Source organism: Brachyistius frenatus, unplaced genomic scaffold (genome assembly GCF_029030835.1).
Source record: "Brachyistius frenatus isolate BFR_SWC_R1_liver_20210118 unplaced genomic scaffold, ASM2903083v1 Contig_35, whole genome shotgun sequence".
NCBI lineage: Eukaryota > Metazoa > Chordata > Actinopteri > Embiotocidae > Brachyistius > Brachyistius frenatus.
This window is the reverse complement of record NW_027210634.1, coordinates 2,253,294-2,274,533: the sequence shown is the minus strand read 5'-3', so window position 1 is coordinate 2,274,533 and position 21,240 is coordinate 2,253,294. Positions and strand designations below refer to the sequence as shown.

Here is a 21,240-nt window from a genome sequence, read left to right as displayed (position 1 = left end):
GGACAGTGTTTAGGAACAATAGTTTTATGCTAAAAATGTAGTTCATGGCCAGTTTTTCCTACTTTAACTAAACAGCATCCAAACAGCGACGTCACTCGTCGGTTTGTCAGCGGCCGTTCTGAAGCCTCGTGTTCGGTATTTCAACCGTCGCCATCTTGCTTTTCTGAAGCCAGCAACCAGTGGATATGACTCAATTTGGAAACCTGAGGGCACTATGCCCCGCCCACCTGACTGCACTGTCAGGCCTGTCAATCAAACCAGACACGCCCCCCAAACATACTGCTTTTTGAGGAGTAATATCTAATTAACGACGGGATTATTTTCAGATTGACTGCCAGAAAACGAATCAAAAGAAGGGAATATAGCTGATGTCACCATAATAATCAATAAAAACATGTATCGATTTTGTATTTCATGAGAGAAGTTGAATGGAAGTCTATGGAGGCTATTTGAAGCCAACCTCTACTGGCCCTTGGTGGTATTGCAGTTTAAGACACTTTCGCATCGGCCTCATTTTTCAGGGCCGGAAGCTGCGTCCACTTTTAAATGAAGTCTTTGTTTTTAACTCGCACGAGAGTTTCAGCATTAAAGAAAAAAGTGTTTTGATGGAAAATTCCAGCATTAATAAAGTCAAATAATGTACTGGTGATTTTGTCATCCTGTTGTTATTTGTTTTCTTACATCTACTTGGGGGATAATTATACTCGACAAATCCCATAATGCTTTTGCTGTGTTAGCGAGGAGTATAAGGAGTCAGTGAGCTGGTATTTCTCAAGTACGCGGACAAAAACATGACTTTGTCCATTTTCCGCTGTTCAATCACTCACTGTCGAAGTAGCTGGTGTCGTCCTCGGACTCCAGCTGAGGGATGAACTCGGCCTTCTGCCTCAGCAGCCCGTTCCAGTCCAGGTTGTAGAAAAACTGATTCTGCTTCACCTCAGCGGCTCCACCTGCGGGTGAAATAAACACAGTTTGAGTTCGACTGTCGGGAGGACAAAAAAAAAAAAATAAAAAAAAAAAAACGGCGGAGAAAAGGACCGACATTGAACGGTTCAGTCAAACACAAGGAGGTGAAGAAGCGCTTACGCTACACGTTTCTCCTTCCCCCACCCTCGTGGCTGCAAGCCAAACCGATATCATGACCATAAATTATGCAGCACGATTTCCTGCCTGTGACCTTTGGTGGAACAACAGGAGACGTTGTGAATGGCAGCCGGTGGATCGGAGCTTCTGGCTCCGGACTGATTGAAAGCCGCCGGGTCACGTTCACTTTTACATTCCGCAGATCTGCACTCCGGTCACAAATGCGGGACTCACGATTGATGGACTAGCAAAGGACATAATTGCAATTGACCAAAGGGTGGAGGTGAGAAGGCCACAGGATGAACTGCTCTGCTGCCGGACGACCTCAATTTCCTCCCCCGCTGACTTGGAATAACGAGGCGACACGCGAGAATTTACGCCGGCCCGCGTTCGTACCTGCGCCCATCCTTTCCAGAGGATTCTGTCTCAGCAGCAACGTGATGAGCTCCTGGGAGTCGGGAGGAGGAGCGTCCTCTCCATCGGGCCAGTTGATCTCGTCTGGAAACGAAAAACACGGAAAACAAAATCAGTTTGAAGAATGACTTCACGTAGAAGCAAACCATGAAACTCCTGCTGTTTTCTTTTGGGGGAATTAGAACAAAAACTATTATTAGTTATTATCCTGAGAAGTGTGTGCACGCTAAGGGCGAGAAAACAAACCACGAGTGACTGACAGATTATGAAAAAAAAAAAAATGAAAAAAAATCAACACGAGAAGTTGTTTTAATGTTTTAACCATTAGAACCCGATGGATGCAAATTGCGTCTAAATTCCCGACCCTTCTTCTCACAACGAGTATTTTTTTTATTTTTTAGCTTATCTGGTTTTGAAATCTTACCTCTGTACTGTCTCCAACATTGTACTGATATTACATCCCACTTTGTATGAAAAAATAATAACGATAACAACACTACAGCTGAGCAGCTGGCCCCTCGGCCACCCGCAGTCATTTATGACATATTTTCAGTCAGGCACCGAGCACATGTTTTTTTTTCAAATTGTTGAGTCATACATTTTCCCACAAACATAGATATTGCCAGATTCTAGACAACTATAAAAAGATATTTCTACTGACAATATTAAATGGTTAGATACATGTAAAAACATAACAATTTAAAAAAAAAAATTTTTTTATTGATATGATGGCTAATTAAAAAAAATCTCTAAGTATGGCCCTAACAATGACTAAGACGGGTGCTGCCACATGGTCACGTTAACTCGCAAGATCTAACTTATGCAAGTGCGGCGTGTAGTAAGAGAGGTTTTTTTTGTGTTTTTTTTTGGAAACACAGACGGCTGCCATGTTAATTTATCTCCACATCATGTCATTGGCGACCTGCACGTTGTTGATTTTTTTAAATGCTACAAGTGTCCGTTTATTTAGCATCTTTGTTGACATGAAACTGTTCCGTAAGATTTTTTTTTTGTTTATTTCAAAAACAAAATTTTACATTTTAGCCCATCTTCAGGACTATTTTTTTTTTTTTTTTTACCCGTTTTGCGACCCACTAAGGCGGATTTTTGTGACACCCTAAGCGAGACAAATCAAAGCCGATTCTAATGTCGAACGAGACGGTTCACGTGTGGTCTAGCTCCGGGCAGAAACGCCTCACGGATCAGCAGCGAAAGGAGGAGCCGGGCCTGTCTGCGCCGGGCTGATTGTCTGCTCTGCGCACCGTTTGTCCCCCATTTTTAATCAAATTTGGGCTCCAGCTATGAATATGTATGTGCGGCCCGAGGCCACGGTGGCACGCATTCAGCGTGCTCGGGCCCCTTTAATTAACAGTCAGAGGCTCGGTACAGTTTTGATTGAGAGCGTACCAAATCGGTCGTGGTGCGCCATTCGTTTCCACGGCGCGGACGGAGGCCCGCGTCCAACGAGCGCCGCGAAACGCAATTCATCCGAGTCTCAGCGCGACAGAGTAATAGAAGCGCTTGTTTTCAGGATTACGATTTTTGTCACCTTGAGACTACAAAAGACATGAAGTAACATCATAATATTACAGCTTCACTCGGTGACTAAAAGTCAAGCTGAATCCACTCGCTGCCATCTGTTTCCCCGACGGCCGTCGGGGGAAATCTCAGTCCTTCGGTAAATTGGGAAATATGCGCACCAACTAATTCCATGTGGTCGCTATGCAAATGTTTAACTCGCGTCTCAACGAGGGCGCCAGGAGTTTCTCCTGATGTGCTCGACGGCACGTAAACGCCAGATGCTGCGAGGCTTAAATCGCCTCGAGCAGCAGAAAATACGTCTGTGCATTTTTATAATCATTGAACTAACATAAATAAGTAAATAGGTTTATTATACTTTAATGCAAATAGCAGAGAAGATGAAGAATTCTGCTGATGACACATTTGCAAAAAAAAAATATATATCTATATTATTGACATTCTGTCATTGTAATACTCAGTTCTGGAGGCTGCACGTTAGCACAGTGGAGCTAAATGCTAACACCAAAAACGTTTGTCGTTTTTCTGTTATTCTTCGTATTTAAATAATACGTCGGAGAAAAATGTTGATGTTCCCAACGCTCTTATCTTTTCACTCTCTTTACATTTCCTGCATTACTTTACCTGCCTGCCAGCTTGCTCGAATTAAGATTTTAAATATCCGAGCTCCATCTCAATTTAAAGATCTTGTCGTACCCGACTGTCCCAGCAGAGGGCTTCACTGTCAGACTGCTGGCTGGCTTTCAGGCCCGTCTGCTGTGCAACGGGCTCTCAGTTTGAGTTCGGGAGGCAGACAGCCTCTCTACTTTTACGATCGGGCTTCCTTTTTTTTTTAATAGAGCTTGTAATTACAGCACCCTAAAATGACCCTGAACCATCCCTTTGCTCTGCTCTCTTTTGCCATAACTGATATTTTAAACACTGATAATTTAATGCGATCGTAAAAAGTACACAGCCAAGTCTTTTAGTTTCATGCAACGACTCCATGATGTTTTAACTGTAAGATTTATTGGGATCATGTTCCACTGGGATTTTACACAGTAAATAAAATTTTTATTGCAGTATCTTACTCACTTGAACTGCCAAACATACTGTGTTTGACCTCTGACAGTACATCATAACCACAAGCTAATGAATTCCATGTAAAGGCAGCAGAGGTGACAATGCTAACATGCTATTCCCCATCTTATTTTAGCCTGTCAGCATCTGGCAGTGAACACTAAGTGCAGCTGAGGCTTATGGGACTTTTTTTTTTTTTTTGTCATTGGAGGAAGTCGGAGGATAACCAAAGTTATTCGCTGGCATCTTTTGGAAACCACGAATGTTTATGCAAAATTTCAATCCATCAAATACTTGTTGAGCTCTTAGTCGGGACCGAAGTGGTGGCAGAAGTCTCATGTTTTTTGTTATTTATCTAGAAAGAAAGGAGGTATTACTGACCGCTGATGACTTGTCCGAACAGCTCCTCCGGCGTGTCTCCAAAAAAAGGCACGCAGCCCACCAGGAACTCGTAGAGGATGATGCCCATCGCCCACCAGTCCACCGGCTTCCCGTAGCCTTGTCTCAGGATCACCTCCGGAGCGATGTACTCCGGGGTTCCACACACCTAATCAGAACAAAAACAAAACAAAACAACAACAACAACAAAAAATAAAAATATATCTTAAACATGATGTGATCTGTGAGGAAATGTCTTGTAAAACTGCACATGTCAAGCTTTCTACAACGTTTACCTGCTTATCAGAGAACTCCCGGGCGTCTTTCTCTATGTGTCCCTCGTACAGGTTAGTTGTCATGTTCATCAGCCCGACTTTGGAAAGGCCGAAGTCGGTCAGCTTGATGTGGCCCATCGAGGTCACCAGCAGACTGCGAGGAGGAGGAAGAGGAGGATGAGGAGGAGCAGGAGGAGGAGGAGGGACAAGAATAAGAGAAGGTTAGAAATCAGTAAATACCTTAAAATGAACTGTGGCCGACCAACACTGTATATTAATATTATATCAATATTGTAGAAATGAGACTCGATATTGTTTTAGATATCTTAATACAATATGGCATAAGTGTTGTTTTTCTTTGGTTTTACAGGCTGCATTACAGTAAAACAAGCTGTTCTAGCTGTTCTCTTATTTCCCTTTTCTTAATTCGTCATTATGTCCACATTACTAATGATTATTTATCAAAAATGTAATCGTGTACATTTTTGGTGAAAGCACCAATAGTTGTCCCGTCAACACTGTCACAATATCGGTATCGTGGTCAAAAATACTGTGATATCTGATTTTGTCCATATTGCCCTGCTCTATTTTATATATTATTATAGTTTTAAATTTTTTTCATTTGGAGTCGTTTTTCTGGCCACCTGACGAATTAAACTCCGATATTTACTGTCTTTCTGATCCGTTTTGATCTCAACCACCTTCCGAGGCTCCTTAGTGGCTGTAAATGATCCTTATATTCACCACCTTGTTGCTAGCACTGTGCTTGGTGCCGAGCAGGTAGTGTAGGCCCAACAGTTAGTTATCTTAAAGGTCCACTGTTTTATGAATTTAATGCTCATGGTGCGTTCATGGAGCAGTGAAAGTAAACAAGACAAAGCAGGAAAATAAAGATGCTAAAAGTGCTCCATTATTCTGTGTGGGTTCATCATTGTTGACTTTACTGATTGACTGCCTGTTTTGTTGTTTTGTCTGTTTTATTTCTGTTGTATGTCATCATTATATTTCATACTGTTGCATATTGTGTTTTAAATGTAAAGCGCTTTGTAACTTGTTTTTGAAAAGCGCTATAGAAATAAAGTTATTATTATTATTATCACCCTGAGCTGCCCATTATCAATGTAAGAATATTGATCGATATAAAATTCACAAGATCTCACTTGTCGGGTTTGAGATCCCTGTGGACGATGCCGTAGTTGTGGAGATACTCCAGAGCCAGTACCGTCTCCGCAAAGTACATCCTGGCCATGTCGACGGGCAGCGGACCCATGTTCTTCAAGAGGGTGGCACAGTCGCCTCCTGTAAAGACCAACGGCGTCATGTCATGAATCGCTTCAGATAACACACAGAAGGCCTTCAAAGCGCCACGGTAGCAGCGCGGCTGAAAGAAACTCGGGCCACTGACCTTCGACGTACTCCATCACCATGCACAGGTGCCGGCGCGTCTCGAAGGAGCAGTACATGGACACCACGAAGGGGTTCTCGGCGAAGGTGAGGATGTCTCTCTCCACGAAGGCCTGTTGTATCTGATTCCTCAACATCAGATTCTGCTTGTTGATCTTTTTCATGGCGAACCGCTGCTTCGTTTCCTTGTGACGAACCAGATAAACGGCTCTGCGGGAACAAAGAGGGGGAAATAAAATGAGCTTTTAGAAAAAAAAAATATATATATATATATATTGTTTTCGAAAGGGAATAGATAAGAAAAACGCGTCCTCACCCATAGGCACCATTGCTGATGAGTTTTGTCATCTCAAAGTCCAACTCGCAGGGTTTCCGCCGGCACCGCAGGGCCGTGCTGAGGCTCTGAGACTGAAGGGGCGAGAAGAGGGGACAAATACTTCAAAACAAATCAAGAAGATAAAAATCCGCATTGGGCTGCTTCGCCCGCAGTAAAGACGGACCAGATCAATGCGATAATCGATTTCTGAGGACTTACGGAGTCGTCTGTTTCTGGGGTTTCTGCGATCCCACTGTCACAGCTGGTCAGCTGAGCAATTTCTGTACAGAAAATAAAAAAACAACGCAGGGATGTTTAATATGAAAATAAAGTAGCTGTGAGTTGATTATAAATCTATAACTTTATGTGAAACCCACAAACAGTGCAGGTTTTGAAACAAAGGTGCTTTAAACACAACAGAAACAGCAGACTGGAGCCTTTATTCAGCCGTTAGCTTCGAGGCGCTGACTCCGAGAGATCCTGAATTGAGGATAAATGGGGCGGAAATCAAATCTTAGCAACACGTAACACTCATTTTAAAAAACCACCACTCCAGAACAAGCGCTCATTAAAAACCACCTTGCATCTTTTACAGCATTTGTTTGGTTTTTTTTTTGTCTCCGAGCATGTGTTTTTCCTGGCAGAGTTCATGTGTGCCGTTTCACAGGGGAGGCGTTTTGTCTCGTCCCCGGAGGGCTTGTAACCACATTTTCCACGGCTATTTAACATCTGTCCTTCCTTCGCAGGTTCGCTTCGGGCACACGAAGGCGGCAGGCAAATGGAAAAAAAACAAAACAGGAGACACTCGGGGGAAATGAACGGGGAGACTGGCTGATGAGCCAGCCTGTGTGGATCTGTATAAGGTCTGTGGGGAGGCCATTCTTTTCTAATTAGTCATAATGAATGTTGTCGGTTAGTGAATCTGGAGAGAAAGAGGGTCATTAGAAAGACGGTCTGTTCGGGTTCAGGACATTAGTCAAGAGGATCTTTGTCTCTTTGTTCCCTTCCACAACTCAATTCTCTCATTCCTTCACAGCCTCACCACAACATCATCTTTTTTTTTTTTTTTTTTTTACATATATATTATATCTTATAATAAGACAATTTATTCTTTACTAAAAGTTTTCTGAAATGTTACGTTTTAATATGCAAATGATGCCTTATGCAAATAAATATGCACCAATTTGCATACATTTTCAGAACAGAAATGTGAACATTGGATGACGTCAAGTTTTGACATTTTATTTTTCTATTTTGTTGAAATTTTAGATGCAAAGGTTTTTGCAGAAGAGATTTATCTTTTTAGCACTCAATGTATCAATGATAAATAAACTAAACAACTCTGTAAGAACCCACCAGAACACAGATGAGTGGAAACTGGAAAGTTTGGTGTTTCTCAGTCTCCCAACTTTTTCCCTGAGTTCTACTTTGACAAAAGGAAAGGTCACGTTTAGTAACATCTATTCACATAGCTGAGCTCCACCCAAACCAGCTGAATAAGCTTCTTTTATGTGAACAATAACAGATCTAAATTACTGGTTGGAGACTGGAGGCTAATAGTGAAGTGGAGATTTCTGGCTCAAAATATGCTAAAATAATTTTTGGGGGAGAAAGTTGCTTTAAATTTTAGAACTCATGTTTGGAGAGTTTAAAAAAAAAAAAAAAAAAAAAAAAAAATATATATATATATATATATATATATATATATATATATATATATATATATATATATATATATATCATTCATGGCCTGATTTATGTATATATATATTTTCTTTTAAACTTTTTGTGAATTCAGGAGAAATATACAGATGTAAAGTGTAGTAAAAAAACAACAACAATGACATGTAAATTTGGACGTTTTCTGTCCACAAATCTGAAAGAAGACGTGTAATCCCCAGCCCTACGATTAAACTATAAAGGTTAACAGTGCAATCAATGCACATATGCATGCACGTGTTATACAATCCACAGAGGAAACTACACAATGACAAACGCAGGAATCTGAGAGATGACCTAACTTTTCCTCCTATTTAATAATCACATTGTGTCACTTCAGTCTTTTATTGCTATCATGTGCCTTTTTAAAGACTGTTGGGAGTTTTTTTTTAATTTTTTATTTTACGGTCTTCCTGTACCTTCCAGAGGATCTCGTGTGAGTCCCAGCTGGCTGATGATGTAACGAGGGATGTCCGTTTTGATGCCCTGGCCCTCTTTAGCGTGTCCTTCAGCCGCCTCCAGAAGGTGGTAAAATTCTTCTGGGTCAAACTCCTGAAAAAAAACCAGCGACACAGTTCGCACTTTCGTCAGTGCAAGTCACTTCATAGTCTGTTTGTTTTTGGTCTCTGCGCACTCCTTAGGAAAATATCTGGCTCTTTCGCTGCTGTCTGCTCATCACGACGAGCCTTTATCATAAAAAACATTAATTATAGCCACTTTAACCTTTGTTTAACCTTTAACCTTCAAATATCAGACAACTGGCCGGGATGGCAAAACGTGACGAAGATCCCTTGAACAGTAAGGATGCAGGTAGTTTAATTTTCAGATTGCGGTAGCTTTGATTCACTGACTTCACATTAAATGGGGCAGAAAATAGATGCGGAAACTCAAACGCATCCAAAAACAAAGACACGTTGTGAAAATCACCCATCCAGAAAAAAAAAGAGCTCATCGTGAAGCACTTTGCATCTTTTGGTTTTTTTCTGTGTACATATGTTTGATGTTTGGTTTATGTCATTAGTTTAAGCTATCTATTAAGCATATTTCACTTTGGGTGAGTAAGAAAAAATAAAAGAGTTATGGTATTGAGAAACAGACTCCAGATGAGCTATTATATCTAAAAAATTTTAGATGCTGTTTACGTACCAGACACTCCAGCAGTCGAGCCGGTCGGGCGATCACGATGAGGATCTTCTTCACCAGATCTCTGATGAAGTTCACCTCCTCGCTCTCTGACCTCTCAGTGGACTACACAGCAACCAGGCAGAGAAGAAAAATAAGAAAGATGTCAGTATCGTTAAGAGGCAGAATAATTCTCTTATACTTCCATTTGGTCCCTTCATAAATTACATTTACATTCAAGTTACGAGGCTAAACTTATGAGTTTCTGAACAATAGATATCAGATGATCTCTGAAAAACCTCGAGGTCAGCAAATCTCTTCCAAAAAATATAAACTCTCTTCTGACCATCTGGATGAAAAATTGTTTCTATCTGTTGCATGATAAATTAAGATTTTCACCTAATTTCTAAGTCTAAACAATAAATGTAGCTGGAATAATATGCTAAATATGAAAAGTTGCTTTCCAAATTGATATTTTTAAGTAAAAGATGTGCCAAAACTTTGTTTTTGTTTCACAAAAATAACATCATATGTAATATCCAGCAACTTAAAGCAGTCACAGTTTGGGTTAAAAAAAAACAACAACGTGTTTTTTTAATTCAGTTTTATTTATCTTAATGGTTAAAACCAATACCCACAGAAGATCTTATCTTTCGAAAAAAAAAAAATAGGAAGCTTCGCACTGTGACTCAAATGTAAAAGTAAACAAAACATCTGAAGTGGCCCATTATTAACACAGTTTTGTAAAGATTTCCCTCATCACAGACTCAGCGGCGGGACCGTCTCTCTGCAGACGAACTCACCTCCAGAACGAGCCGCTCCAGCTTGTCGGTGAGCTCGCAGAAGTAGCTGGAGGTGATGAGTCCGAGCCGGCTCTTCTCCAGACAGTCGCGGGCCAGTTCAATTATCTGGTGGTGGGCGAAGCCGAGCACGCCATCTGCCAACGGGAGGACGCTCTCCGGAGAGCTGCTGCGGACGATCTCCTGGATCCTCTCCTCCATTTGTGCCGTGGCCTGCGGAGGGACGGGACACAGCCGGTGAGGTGAGATCATTAATAGCCGAGCGTGGTTGCAGCGAACTTGTTGTTGGCGCTTACCTTCGGAAACCGCTCCTTGTAGACGTGGTTCATCATAATAACCTCATGGTCGTAACACGACGGAGATCTTCCAGGGCTGAAAGACAAGATCGGGACTAAAAATTAGAAGGCCGAGTGGCATAAAAACACATTTGCACGTCGATGTGAAAAATGGGAAGAGAAATTAGTACCTGAGACTGCGTGAGCGGGGTCGCATGGCCGTCGCTCTGCGGCATTCGTCCCCGGAGATGCTCTCGGTGCAGAAGTGCTTGGAGAGGAAGTGCAGCTCGTCCGGCGTGGGCTGGAAGGGCAGCTGGTGCAGCTTCTCCTGTGATGAACAGGATGACTGGAAATGAAACAAATATATATTCAACATGAAAAGAAAAAGAAAAAAGGAGATGGTGATTTTTTTTTTCTTTTCTTAGGTGGATAAAAATACTTCCAGCTAGCAGACCGTCTGCTTGATGTTTTTGTTGGGCTTTTGTTGCCAAGAGCTAGATGAGAAGATCAATACCACTTTTATATCTGCGAGTTAAATATGAGGCTGCTGTCGCAGGACTGTTAGCTTCTCTTAGCATAAAGAGACTGTAAGCAGGGAGAAACATCTAGCTGTGGTCGGTTTAAAGGTAAAAAAAAAATAAAATAAAAAAAATAAAGGGACAACGACAACATGTCGTCTTTATTTTTCAGTTTTTGATTAAAGATAAAATCAGTCCCTCTCCTGGAATTCATTCATTCAAATTTGACCAAATTCTCCACGTTTGCAGAAGCTTGCAATTTTGCAAAATTCACATGATTGTTCTGCATTAAAAGTAGTTCATAAAAGCTCTGCTGTAGGTATTACTGCACAAAGTAAGACTTTCAAAAGAAAACGTGCTTTATCAATAATAAAAAAAAAAAACCTCCTCTTTTACAGTAAGTAAAGCTCCTCAAAAAGCTACATAACTTTTATGACCTCGTGGTTCAAGTTAATTCAAAAATACTTTGAATTATTTATGTGATGTGCAGGGGCCTTTTTAAAAAAAATTTTTTTTATCACAGGACGTGATGACTTTAAAAGTATAGTAGTTAAAAAAAAAAAAAAAAAAAAAGAATTCAAATTTTTGCCCTCAACTTGCAATTTTTGCCATTTAATCACATAAAGCTGCTAACTGCAAAGTAATATTTTTAAAAAGACGCTGCAAAATACAACATTTTTGATCACAACAAAATCCTGGATGGACTGTTTGATGTGTTAATTAGTGAGATTCAGAGGTGCAGGTTGTCTCTTTTGTTACCTTTGGACCGAGCATGGCTGGTTGTTTACTCCCGGTTAGAGACTTTATGCCAAGCTCAGCTAATCAGCAGCTGTCTCCACATTTAACCGACATATATTAAGAGCTGTTTCAAACCTTTCATCTAGTATTTGGCATAAAAAGCGAGTAAGCAGATTACCCAAATTTTCTAGAGCGCTGTAATAATCTGTGGACTCACGGTAACACATAAAACAATGATAGATGTCTAACAAATCAAATAAACATACAAAAAAAAGAAAAAAAAGAAAAGAACTTTAAAAACAACAGATGGGCAAATGAACTATTATTACTTGACTCGCGATGTTTCACCAGAGAAACATGCTTCCTTCAGTAGACGGTGTGAATAGCAGGAAATGCAGTGAGTGACCAAAACTTAAAACAAAAGCACAACATCGGGTCATTTCCAGTACCCCCCTGACACACTGAGATTCCTGTAAAGGCGCGAGTGAGTGCACAGTTGATTGTACAGTAGCTGCTGCCGCATCCTACGAACGATGGTGCCGATATACAGATGTAGACAGGAAGTCCACACAGTGAGAGAGAAAGAGAAAGAGAAAGAGCGAGGGGGTTGTGTATGTGTTTGTTGTTGGTGCGCCTTCTTGTCAAAGTCGTGTTTGCTCTGGAACAAATCTTTTGGGCCGCCATGACAAACACCCACATTGAAGTCATGTTCCCTTTGTTCTCTGTGGAGACCTAAACAGATTATTACCCACAATTACATCATGTTCTAACAATTTGAATTTGGGTTTTATTAGAGCTTAATGTTGTGTTGTTGTACTCATCCTTACTACTTTCTGTAGATACAGGTTGGGGTGCGTTTATAAAAATGATGATATTCTGGTTTTCAGCAGTTTGAGGTCGAGGTTTGTCCATTCGACAGCTTAACTTTCAGCTTTTAGTGCGCTTTTTTCACAGTCACGTAATGAGTGTAGTGTCTCCTCCCGTTGTCCCGGGAGGAGACACAGTGGTACCGATGTCTGTGGTTAGTTTGACCCGTTACAGAGCGGATGATGCTTACAGAGACGGTGGAGCTGGGTGTGTTGGTTCCATATCCAGAGGAGGGAAGGGAGGCCAACGACCAGCGGCGGCCATCAGTCCTGTCACACAACAGCAGAGACAAAACAGATACACTCTCCATCAACGACTCAACAAATCAACACTTACATTTAAAACGTACATACGTGAGAAGAATTTGTCTTTGAATGAAGACAAGTTCTTTTTGCAACATGCTTCATGAAAACGCTCCTTTTTTTTTTTCATGTTTGCATTCAAACAAGACAACTTCTAAAATCCTCATGATCACATGATTACAGATGAATGGCGACCTTCGTCTGGTATCGCTCAAAACAAATCTGTTAGTAACTGCAGACTAACACGGAAAAGCAGAAATAACAGAAACAACAAAACGAATGAATGTAGAACTGAAACTGTATGTGAGAGTGAAGGAGATGCAAACTAATGAACGGGTGAAGGGATTATGAAGTGTAACCGTAATGAATATTTAAGGCCAAACGAAAAGCCTAACATGAAGTTACCTGTCTGCTCTGTGGCAATGACTGTGGATTATAATAAAAAATACAGAATTACATGGTATCATGTTGAGAAATGGTTAAAAAATAAATGTGTTTTTGATGCTGTTTTTGAAAACACAAGTAGACTTAAGATGCTGAATATTTACACGAGTGCTGGCAGAGAAAACATTTACATCCTTATTGACTGAATTGCTAAAACTCACAGTTATTTTTTTTTGGAAGGATTCTGTATCTGACAAGTCTCCCTACGGTATTTACTGGCTGATGTGTCGAGCTGAAAATAAAGTAAATATCCATGGTTGGGTTACCTTCGTGCAAAGGAGAAATGAGCAGAGGCACTAGGAGAGAAATTTCTAGGACTGTCTTGTGGGCTTGTTCCTGCAGGGAGAACACACAGAAAAGGAGATAAAACAAATAATAATAATAAGAAAAAACATCCTGCAAGCAGAAAAACATCAATATGATTGGGTTCCAAAACAAAGACTCACGGCTGCTTTATCACAGATCAGATCAGCGTCCCAAAGCAGACGAGCAACGGTAACGGACAAGCAAATAATCTCTGGTCATTTGTAGTTCTTTGAAACACGAGAAATATTCCTTAAAAGGTAAAACCTTTATGCAAAAATGGGCATTTTTGTTCCAGTTCAAGTCATTGAAGAGCAACAGAATCCCATCATAAATCATACAATTAGCACATGAAGGCTGAATGAAAACCAACCAAAGCTGCAACTGAGCAAACATTTATTATCGATTATTTATTAATGAAGTGTTTCACCTACATAGGCTCTACTTAAGGAGCCCCCCAGGTTGATTTCAGCCTTGGTAAATCTTACATCAGGACACCTTATTTCACTCTATTCAAACTGGGAACAACAGAAAATATTGTGTCTATACAAAGCCTAAACGCGAGTCGTTTAATGAACATTGGTAAACTGTAGTGTTTATCCGTAGCCTGCACGGGAAGCGTTTTGGTAAATTGTAGCTACAGAAAATAACCCGTGTTTCGTTCTCCCCCTCTAACCTGAATGAGTCTCTGCGTGCAAATCGGTCACATGCTGCACCACCCGCGACCACGTGAATGCTCAGCGTGCCCGAAACACTGCCACGTCCAGATTAGTTTCTTTATTTGTCAGTTATTCCGTTGGTCCGAAATTACAGTAAAAGAAAGCAGCACATTTTTTTAGGGCTTTTCCTTCTTCATCAGGTTTTAGGATTATTTAAAAAATAAGACACCGATACCCGCACATTGGGTATCGGAGGACGCGCAGGGCGAGGCAGCTACACCACAACTCAGGTTAAGGTTTCGATTGGCATCGAGTCAGTCTGGAGGTGATGGAGGATGCACGGTCGTCCAGTCAGGGTGCTCAGACCGGGGTATGTTTTAGATCGCAGCGACCCCTGCTGGCCGCAGCCTTCACCACGGGAAGTTTCTTGCTGTAAAGCTTTGTCCCAATGAAAACCTTATAATTTAAAGACTTTTTGAAAGGCACCTATTAGAAGTCCTTTTTCTACAAATACACTGTAAAAACAAACCAAGCGTCCAGCATCAGTCAGGCATAATTACATCCCTTGGAGAAAAAAAAAAAAAAAAAAGGGAGGAAATGATTTAACCAGACGTTCCAATGCCAATCATCTCTTACGATGACGAAGACGGGCCTTCTCCACACCGAGGAACAATTATAGAGGGCCTGAATGTTGCTGGTGATGAATGTCACTTATTTAATTGCACTGTAATCTCAATCACAGCCAGGTCAAGATGATAACCTGGAAGTTAGACTGCACCCTCAAGAGACAGGTTTTCAAACTGAAATCTCGTTTTCTGAACATATTCATGACAATAAACAAAGGTTTTTATCTGATACGAACCAAAGAACAGAAATCAGAAACCTGAATAAGTCACCAGGATATACGTCAGAGCACCCCGGTTGTATCCACTAAAACTCCAACTTAAAAGGACACTATTCTTACCTTTAGTTCCAATATTACGTCTGAGCCACAGTGTTAAGTCGTCCCAGAGCTGAACACATTCATTAGCAGGAACACTGTGGCTTTCCGAGTCCGAATCCATCTTCAAGACCGGGTTCTCCTTCGTTAGGTCAGAAAACCCAGACTAAACACTGGCGAGCTGCGGCTGTGCTTGCTGCTAACCAATGCCAGGAAATAAAAACGCCCTGTGGTAAATGAGGCCTCCCCTCCCTCTGCTCCTGTGCATTTCCTCTCTGCAGGCCACCACTTCCTCACCCAAAACAATCACTGCCTTTTATAATTCGCCTCCTTGGCCGTTAAACTCTCGCCCCAAAACACGACACAACTGACCCGACAAGAGACCATAAAAACGGACAATGCAAAAGTTATTAATGACTTTTTATTGCTTTGTCTTCCCCTCGTTTGCTTTCGGCGTCAGACAAGCCTGCATCTCATGCTGGAATCAGTCGGCAATACTTGGTGTGTGCGCATGTATTCTTCTCCTTTTCATACTGTCATTATTGTGAGAGGGTGCCAGATGAAAGCTGCCATTTGGGTGCTGATATCTACCGTTACAAGGTCTGCACTGTGCATTTTCCTGTGTTGTTTTTCAAACCACTTTTCTTTTTTTTTTTTTTACAACACACAATGGACTGCATTCCTGTTGGAGAACATTGTGACTTAATGGCTCCTCCTCTGTGCACCCACTGGGGACGTTTCATACACTAAGGGGGGGGAATAAAACAAGGCGCTCAGACATTAGCAGACATGCACATGCAACGTACGCTTTACCTGTGAGAGATGAGAGAGGAGAGTGAGGTCGCGGTAAACCTGAAGGCTGACCGCTTCCTATGAGGCTTTTTCTGTTGCTCGTCCTGCAGCTGTAAAACCAGAAAGGGTACATATTAGGCAGAGGAAATTAAAAGCCGTGGCCTGAGCGGACAAAAAATAGGAAATAATATTGTTTAAGAAGGTTAAGTTTAAGATAAACTAAGCTAAGCTAAAATTAGATAAGCTAAGCTAAACTACGCTAAGCTAAGTTATGTTTTAAGAAGTGGTTTAAAAGATGTCACTTGATGCCTCAGACCTTAAGGCAGTGAGTTTGAGGGCTGAGGGGCCCTTTAGTCTTTGTTCACAGGATCCCTGCTTGAATATCTGAGCGAGCTAAGCTGCAAAATACTTTAAATATAATCGGTACATTTGTAAAAAAAAAATCAACTCTGAAACTGGCCAGGGAAATGAGGCCAGAATATGGATCATATGCCTTTTTTTTTTTTTTTTTAATCTTGTTTGTTAAAAGCAATGTGGTTCTGTTTTTTGCTTATTGAAGATTGATTGGAATGAGTACAGACGGCCACCTTCCCACCTAGTATATAACTCTTATGGTTTTGAGACTTAGTCTTTTTTTCTGTATTTTTATTGATCTTCTTGTTCCAAAACAAACTTTAACTTAACATAAATCAGCCGTTACTTCTACCCATCACTTAGTTCTGATTGATTTCGCTGCTTCATTCGCAAAAGTGACGACGGAAGAAGGCATGCTGGGGAAATCCGATTTGTATGTACAGTGACCTTGGGTTCAACCTTTTTGAAAGAAAATCTCTTCTTCAAATGGACAAAGAGGTAGCAGCAAAGGATAAACATATGTATGTTGGTGTGTGCACGAGCGCGGACTTGTGTTTTGGGGCGACAGGAGAAAAATATTTGCACCGCGGCCAGTCACAATCACATTACGCTGCAGCTTAAACCTCAATATATGGAATAGCAATAGTCATTAATACATGACTTTTTTTTTACGTGTGTACAACCATCTCGGGGAGGAGGCTCTTCTTGTTATTATTCCTGCAATGCAAACACCCACCATCCCCTATTTACACAATCAATTACACTTCCCACAAACACTGACTAGCATGTATATCTGACTAAATGCATTATTACTTTGCCAAAACGTGCTACCCTCTGATACACAGTCATACTACAGTCCTCGACTCAACAGTAAATACTGCTGCCTGCTGTGCCATGAAAACAAGACAAGAGACAGAACATCTTGGTTCAGTCGCCCAAAAAAAGAAAAGAAAAGAAAAGAAAAGAAAAGAAAAGAAAAGAAAAGAAAAGAAAAGAAAAGAAAAGAAAAGAAAAGAAAAGAAAAGAAAAGAAAAGAAAAGAAAAAGAAAAAGAAAAAGAAAAAGAAGCCGGTTCTGTGCAAAGCATTCGCAACGCTTTCATATTTGCTGGTCATGTTAATACAGCACCGTGACTCAGGACGAGCTGCTGCGATCGACAACATGTGACTCACAAACCGAAGCCCAGTCTTTAACCTTGAGAGAAAAGTGAAAATATTTCCGTGTGAAAGCGGCTTCGTTGTTCAATGTGCCGCTTAATGTTTGGGTTTATAATTTCAAATTAAAGGCTGTCAGTGGAAACACATAATGCGTGAAGAACACTAATTCACTTCAAGGTCAGAGACTCAATGACATCCTGTTACATAACCTCCTCGGAGATCTGAACCGTTTCCAACTGATTTTTTTTTAAGATGCTGTTCAGTAATAATTTGCAGCCTCCAAACGCCAGAAAACAAATTCGTTCTGTTTTTGTTTTGTTTTTTCCTGCTTGTTTGAATATTGAAGCAAAGATTCCTTTATAGGAGAAACACGGAGCTGCTGAAGGATAAATAACTTTTAGAGCAGTGATGGAGATAAACAGTCAGAGGTGCAGCTCTGCTGTCTGTGTTGCAGCACTGAACGCACAGCACGATCAGATTCACATGGGCTTCTGCAATGATGCAGAAATGCTGGAGCGGGCGGCCTTCATCTCTTTTGTCAGCGCTGCTGCAGAGAAGCTCCTACAGGTGAAACAGCACAGCCCCCAGAGACTCAATGTCACATCAGCAGTAGTGAAGAGCTACGACACTTGTAAAAAAAAAAAAAAAAAAGTAAATAAATAAATCACAACTGATAATGATGTGCCAAAAGCTCTCAACACACTGTGCTGTCGAATCACTGCATTTACTAAAGGCTTTAATGAATACAAAAACAAATGCAATATTCCAAATCAGCATTAATTCACACGACTTTACGAGTATTTACATCAACTTAAAACTGGTCACGCAAGGCTTAAAAATGGGGTTTCCCTGGAGGGCGAAGGTGCTGTGGGTGTAGCAGTGGAGGTCACATCAGGTTTGATGTTAACGGACTAAAAACTATTTTCATACACCATTTTGGACCATTAACGTTACAATATTTGATTAAAGACAACAGAAGTTGTAGTTTATCACAGTGCAATCAGTCATTACCAAGAAAAGAGGCTGAACAAATCGACAATCAATACATACTGTGAAAGACCAAAAACTCTTTCACATTATATATTAAAATCAGGGTTCAGATTTCGGCCGTCGCCATCTTGCTAGTTCGGAGCCAGAAGTGACCATATTTGGACGATCAGGGCAGGAGCAAGCGATGGATCTGACTCGATCTGATTGGTAACCCGAGGACACTGCGCCGCTCTCCACCGATAGTGGAAACCAGACTGCACCACAGGCCTGTCAATCAAACAGACACGCCCCTAAAAATACCGCTTTTTATAGGTCTAATATCTAATTAATGACGGGATTATTTTCAGATGGACCGCCAGAAAACTAATAAGAAGAGGCGACTTTAGCTAACAACACCGAGATAACTCGTGGAAAAAAAATCTTATTGACTTTGTATTTCACGAGAAAAGTTGAATAGGAGTCCACGGAGGCTTTTTGGAACCAACCTCTAGTGGCACCAGGTGGTATTACATCTTAAGGCACTTCCGCATCGGCCTCATTTTTCAGACCCGGAAGCGACGTCCACGTTTATATACAGTCAGTGGTTAAAATGAGCCTAGTTGATGTGAAAGTGAGTAAAACCTCATCTTTCACTTCACCTGGGTTCACAGACTTTATCTATCTATTAAGAATAAAAGATCTTGGAAAGCAAATAAAGTATTAAAAAACGAATTTTCCATCTCTTTTAAAGTATAATTAAAAGTCACATTCAATCAGAACACCAAAACTCAGTCAATATTTCTGCTGAAGAGGCCTACAAATGACTTTTGTGTTCATGTTGGTGCTGATTACGCAACATTTCCCGCAAATTGAATGCCTCCATTTAACAACCGACACCAGAAATATCAGCGGACACAGGAAGAAGCCTTGTTTATAGCCGAGCTATGATGACGAATGGATGTCGAAGAAATGCACAGGGACCAGATGTTAACAAATCAGCGGTTACGACACCTCAGCGCTCTCGAGATTATTAATGAAAGCACGCAAACTTCTCATGGCGCTAAATGCGGCAGAGGCTAATTCAAGATGTTCAAGAAAGCAGCGAACTTGAGGAATATGTGGAAAGAAATGTCCGAATGTAAATCATAATGTGAAGTGACAAAGTGTGCAAAGAGAAATCAGCGGGATATTGATCCTCCAAACACGAGAGTTTTAGCATTTAATTGAATCAATAATCCCGTGTAACTGAATGTTGAAGCAGAGCAGCACAGAAAAGGAGACAACGTGTGTCCTTTTGAGCAATTCATGGCATTTTTACACCTGAAGGTCTGGACCAAAGTCAGAGCCAAGGTGATTGGAAACACTTCCTGTTAAGTGCGTAAGCGTACTACGAGACTTTTCATGACAAACCTACGTCCTGTCATCATCCCCAACGTGGACTGTGTCTCCCTGTACTTGACAAACACTCGGTTTGTGGACGACGATCGTCTGACGACGACGTGTGGACAATTCGGCAGGTAGCCTTTTCCATTTGAATGGAGAAAAAGGAGTGAAAAGACCAGTCCCTATTTTTACTCACAGAAAGGCTTTTATGTAGTATTATTTAAGTGGACTTTTGAGTTCTTCTTCGGACCAAATTACAATTAAATGCTTTGTCACCTACCTCTCCCCATTGTTTTTTTTTTTTTTACCCATCTTCCAGTTCCTTTTTCTTCTATTGTCTATTGGAGTGACGATAACTTGCCTAAACTCCCTGCATTATGTCCAAAACTCCGAACCATCCAGAATTTTTTTTTCACACTGCAAACAAACCGAACTATGATTCAGTTTGATCCGGACCGAGACACACCTTCTATTCAGATTTAAACCAAACCGAAGAGTCTGAAGGTCCGGCCCAAACAAGGTGGGCCTGAAAGCACCATTAGTTTGCAAATATTTTTTATTTATTTTTTTTTCCAAAAGATTACAGAACCGTACCAGAGGATAAACCAAAGTCGGGTGGAATTTGGTGTGAAATTCAAACACCTGTACAAACACCTGATCACGATGGCGGGCTACACACCAGCGTAGCATCATAAGCTGCTTGTAGCTGCCCGAGGTTCTGTTGTCGCGGCAAAATCCCTAAATTCACGCGACCTTAATCGGAAGGGGAAACCCCTGTTTTGACTGCAATCCCCGTCACCCTTGCTTACTCGAGCGGTTCTTCTGGGGGGCCGACCCCCGCAATCAAGAAGCGTGCCATGAATCATTTATCATGACGGCGAAGGGGAGCGAATAGTATCTGGTACACAGGTGCTCGGTCAAAGAGGATCGGATTTAACGAGCTCTATTTATACCCTCTCAGTGTGGATTAGGCCGGGGCCGGTGCCACGCTGCCGCCCAATCAAGCCTCGTGTTGTCTTCGCCCTCCCGATGCCCCGTCACAGACACGAGTGCCACATTTTGAAACGGGACGATTTCACGTGAAGCCGAGCTTCGGTGGAGGAAGCACCTCCACAGCGAGGTGGGGAAAATAAATTCATGTTGGTATCGTGAAGCTTTAAGGATGGGGGAGGGAGGGTGGATAAAGAAGCCCTGGGCGAAGATGATAGGGAGGAAAGTAGGCCAGTGTTTATGCTGTACTGCAGATGTGAGATTCCTGGAACGGATCCATACGAGGTTTTAACCGTCTCGCTTATATGCAAAAACCCTCAAACCTCACGAAAACCATTGTGGCGTCGCACAAAAGCACGGCGACCAATCTCTCCTGTCAGCGACTAAAAATACTTTCTAAAAGTCAAAGTTAGCGCCGCTTTACACATCAGAGCGCACTTT

General features: G+C 41.4%; 1 protein-coding gene across 1 annotated transcript in view; it reads right to left on the bottom strand.

Annotated features, from left to right (window-relative positions):
* The window catches only part of mast4 (microtubule associated serine/threonine kinase family member 4), a 94,609-nt gene that overhangs the window by 9,892 nt on the left and 63,477 nt on the right, over nucleotides 1-21,240 (bottom strand). Inside the window, 17 exon segments of the mRNA XM_069700900.1 lie at nucleotides 828-950; nucleotides 1,480-1,581; nucleotides 4,477-4,642; nucleotides 4,770-4,902; nucleotides 5,909-6,047; nucleotides 6,154-6,362; nucleotides 6,469-6,560; nucleotides 6,688-6,749; nucleotides 8,607-8,739; nucleotides 9,334-9,435; nucleotides 10,113-10,322; nucleotides 10,406-10,481; nucleotides 10,576-10,730; nucleotides 12,698-12,776; nucleotides 13,215-13,235; nucleotides 13,520-13,589; nucleotides 15,969-16,057. Of these exon segments, the coding sequence (XP_069557001.1) occupies nucleotides 828-950; nucleotides 1,480-1,581; nucleotides 4,477-4,642; nucleotides 4,770-4,902; nucleotides 5,909-6,047; nucleotides 6,154-6,362; nucleotides 6,469-6,560; nucleotides 6,688-6,749; nucleotides 8,607-8,739; nucleotides 9,334-9,435; nucleotides 10,113-10,322; nucleotides 10,406-10,481; nucleotides 10,576-10,730; nucleotides 12,698-12,776; nucleotides 13,215-13,235; nucleotides 13,520-13,589; nucleotides 15,969-16,057 (1,961 nt within the window).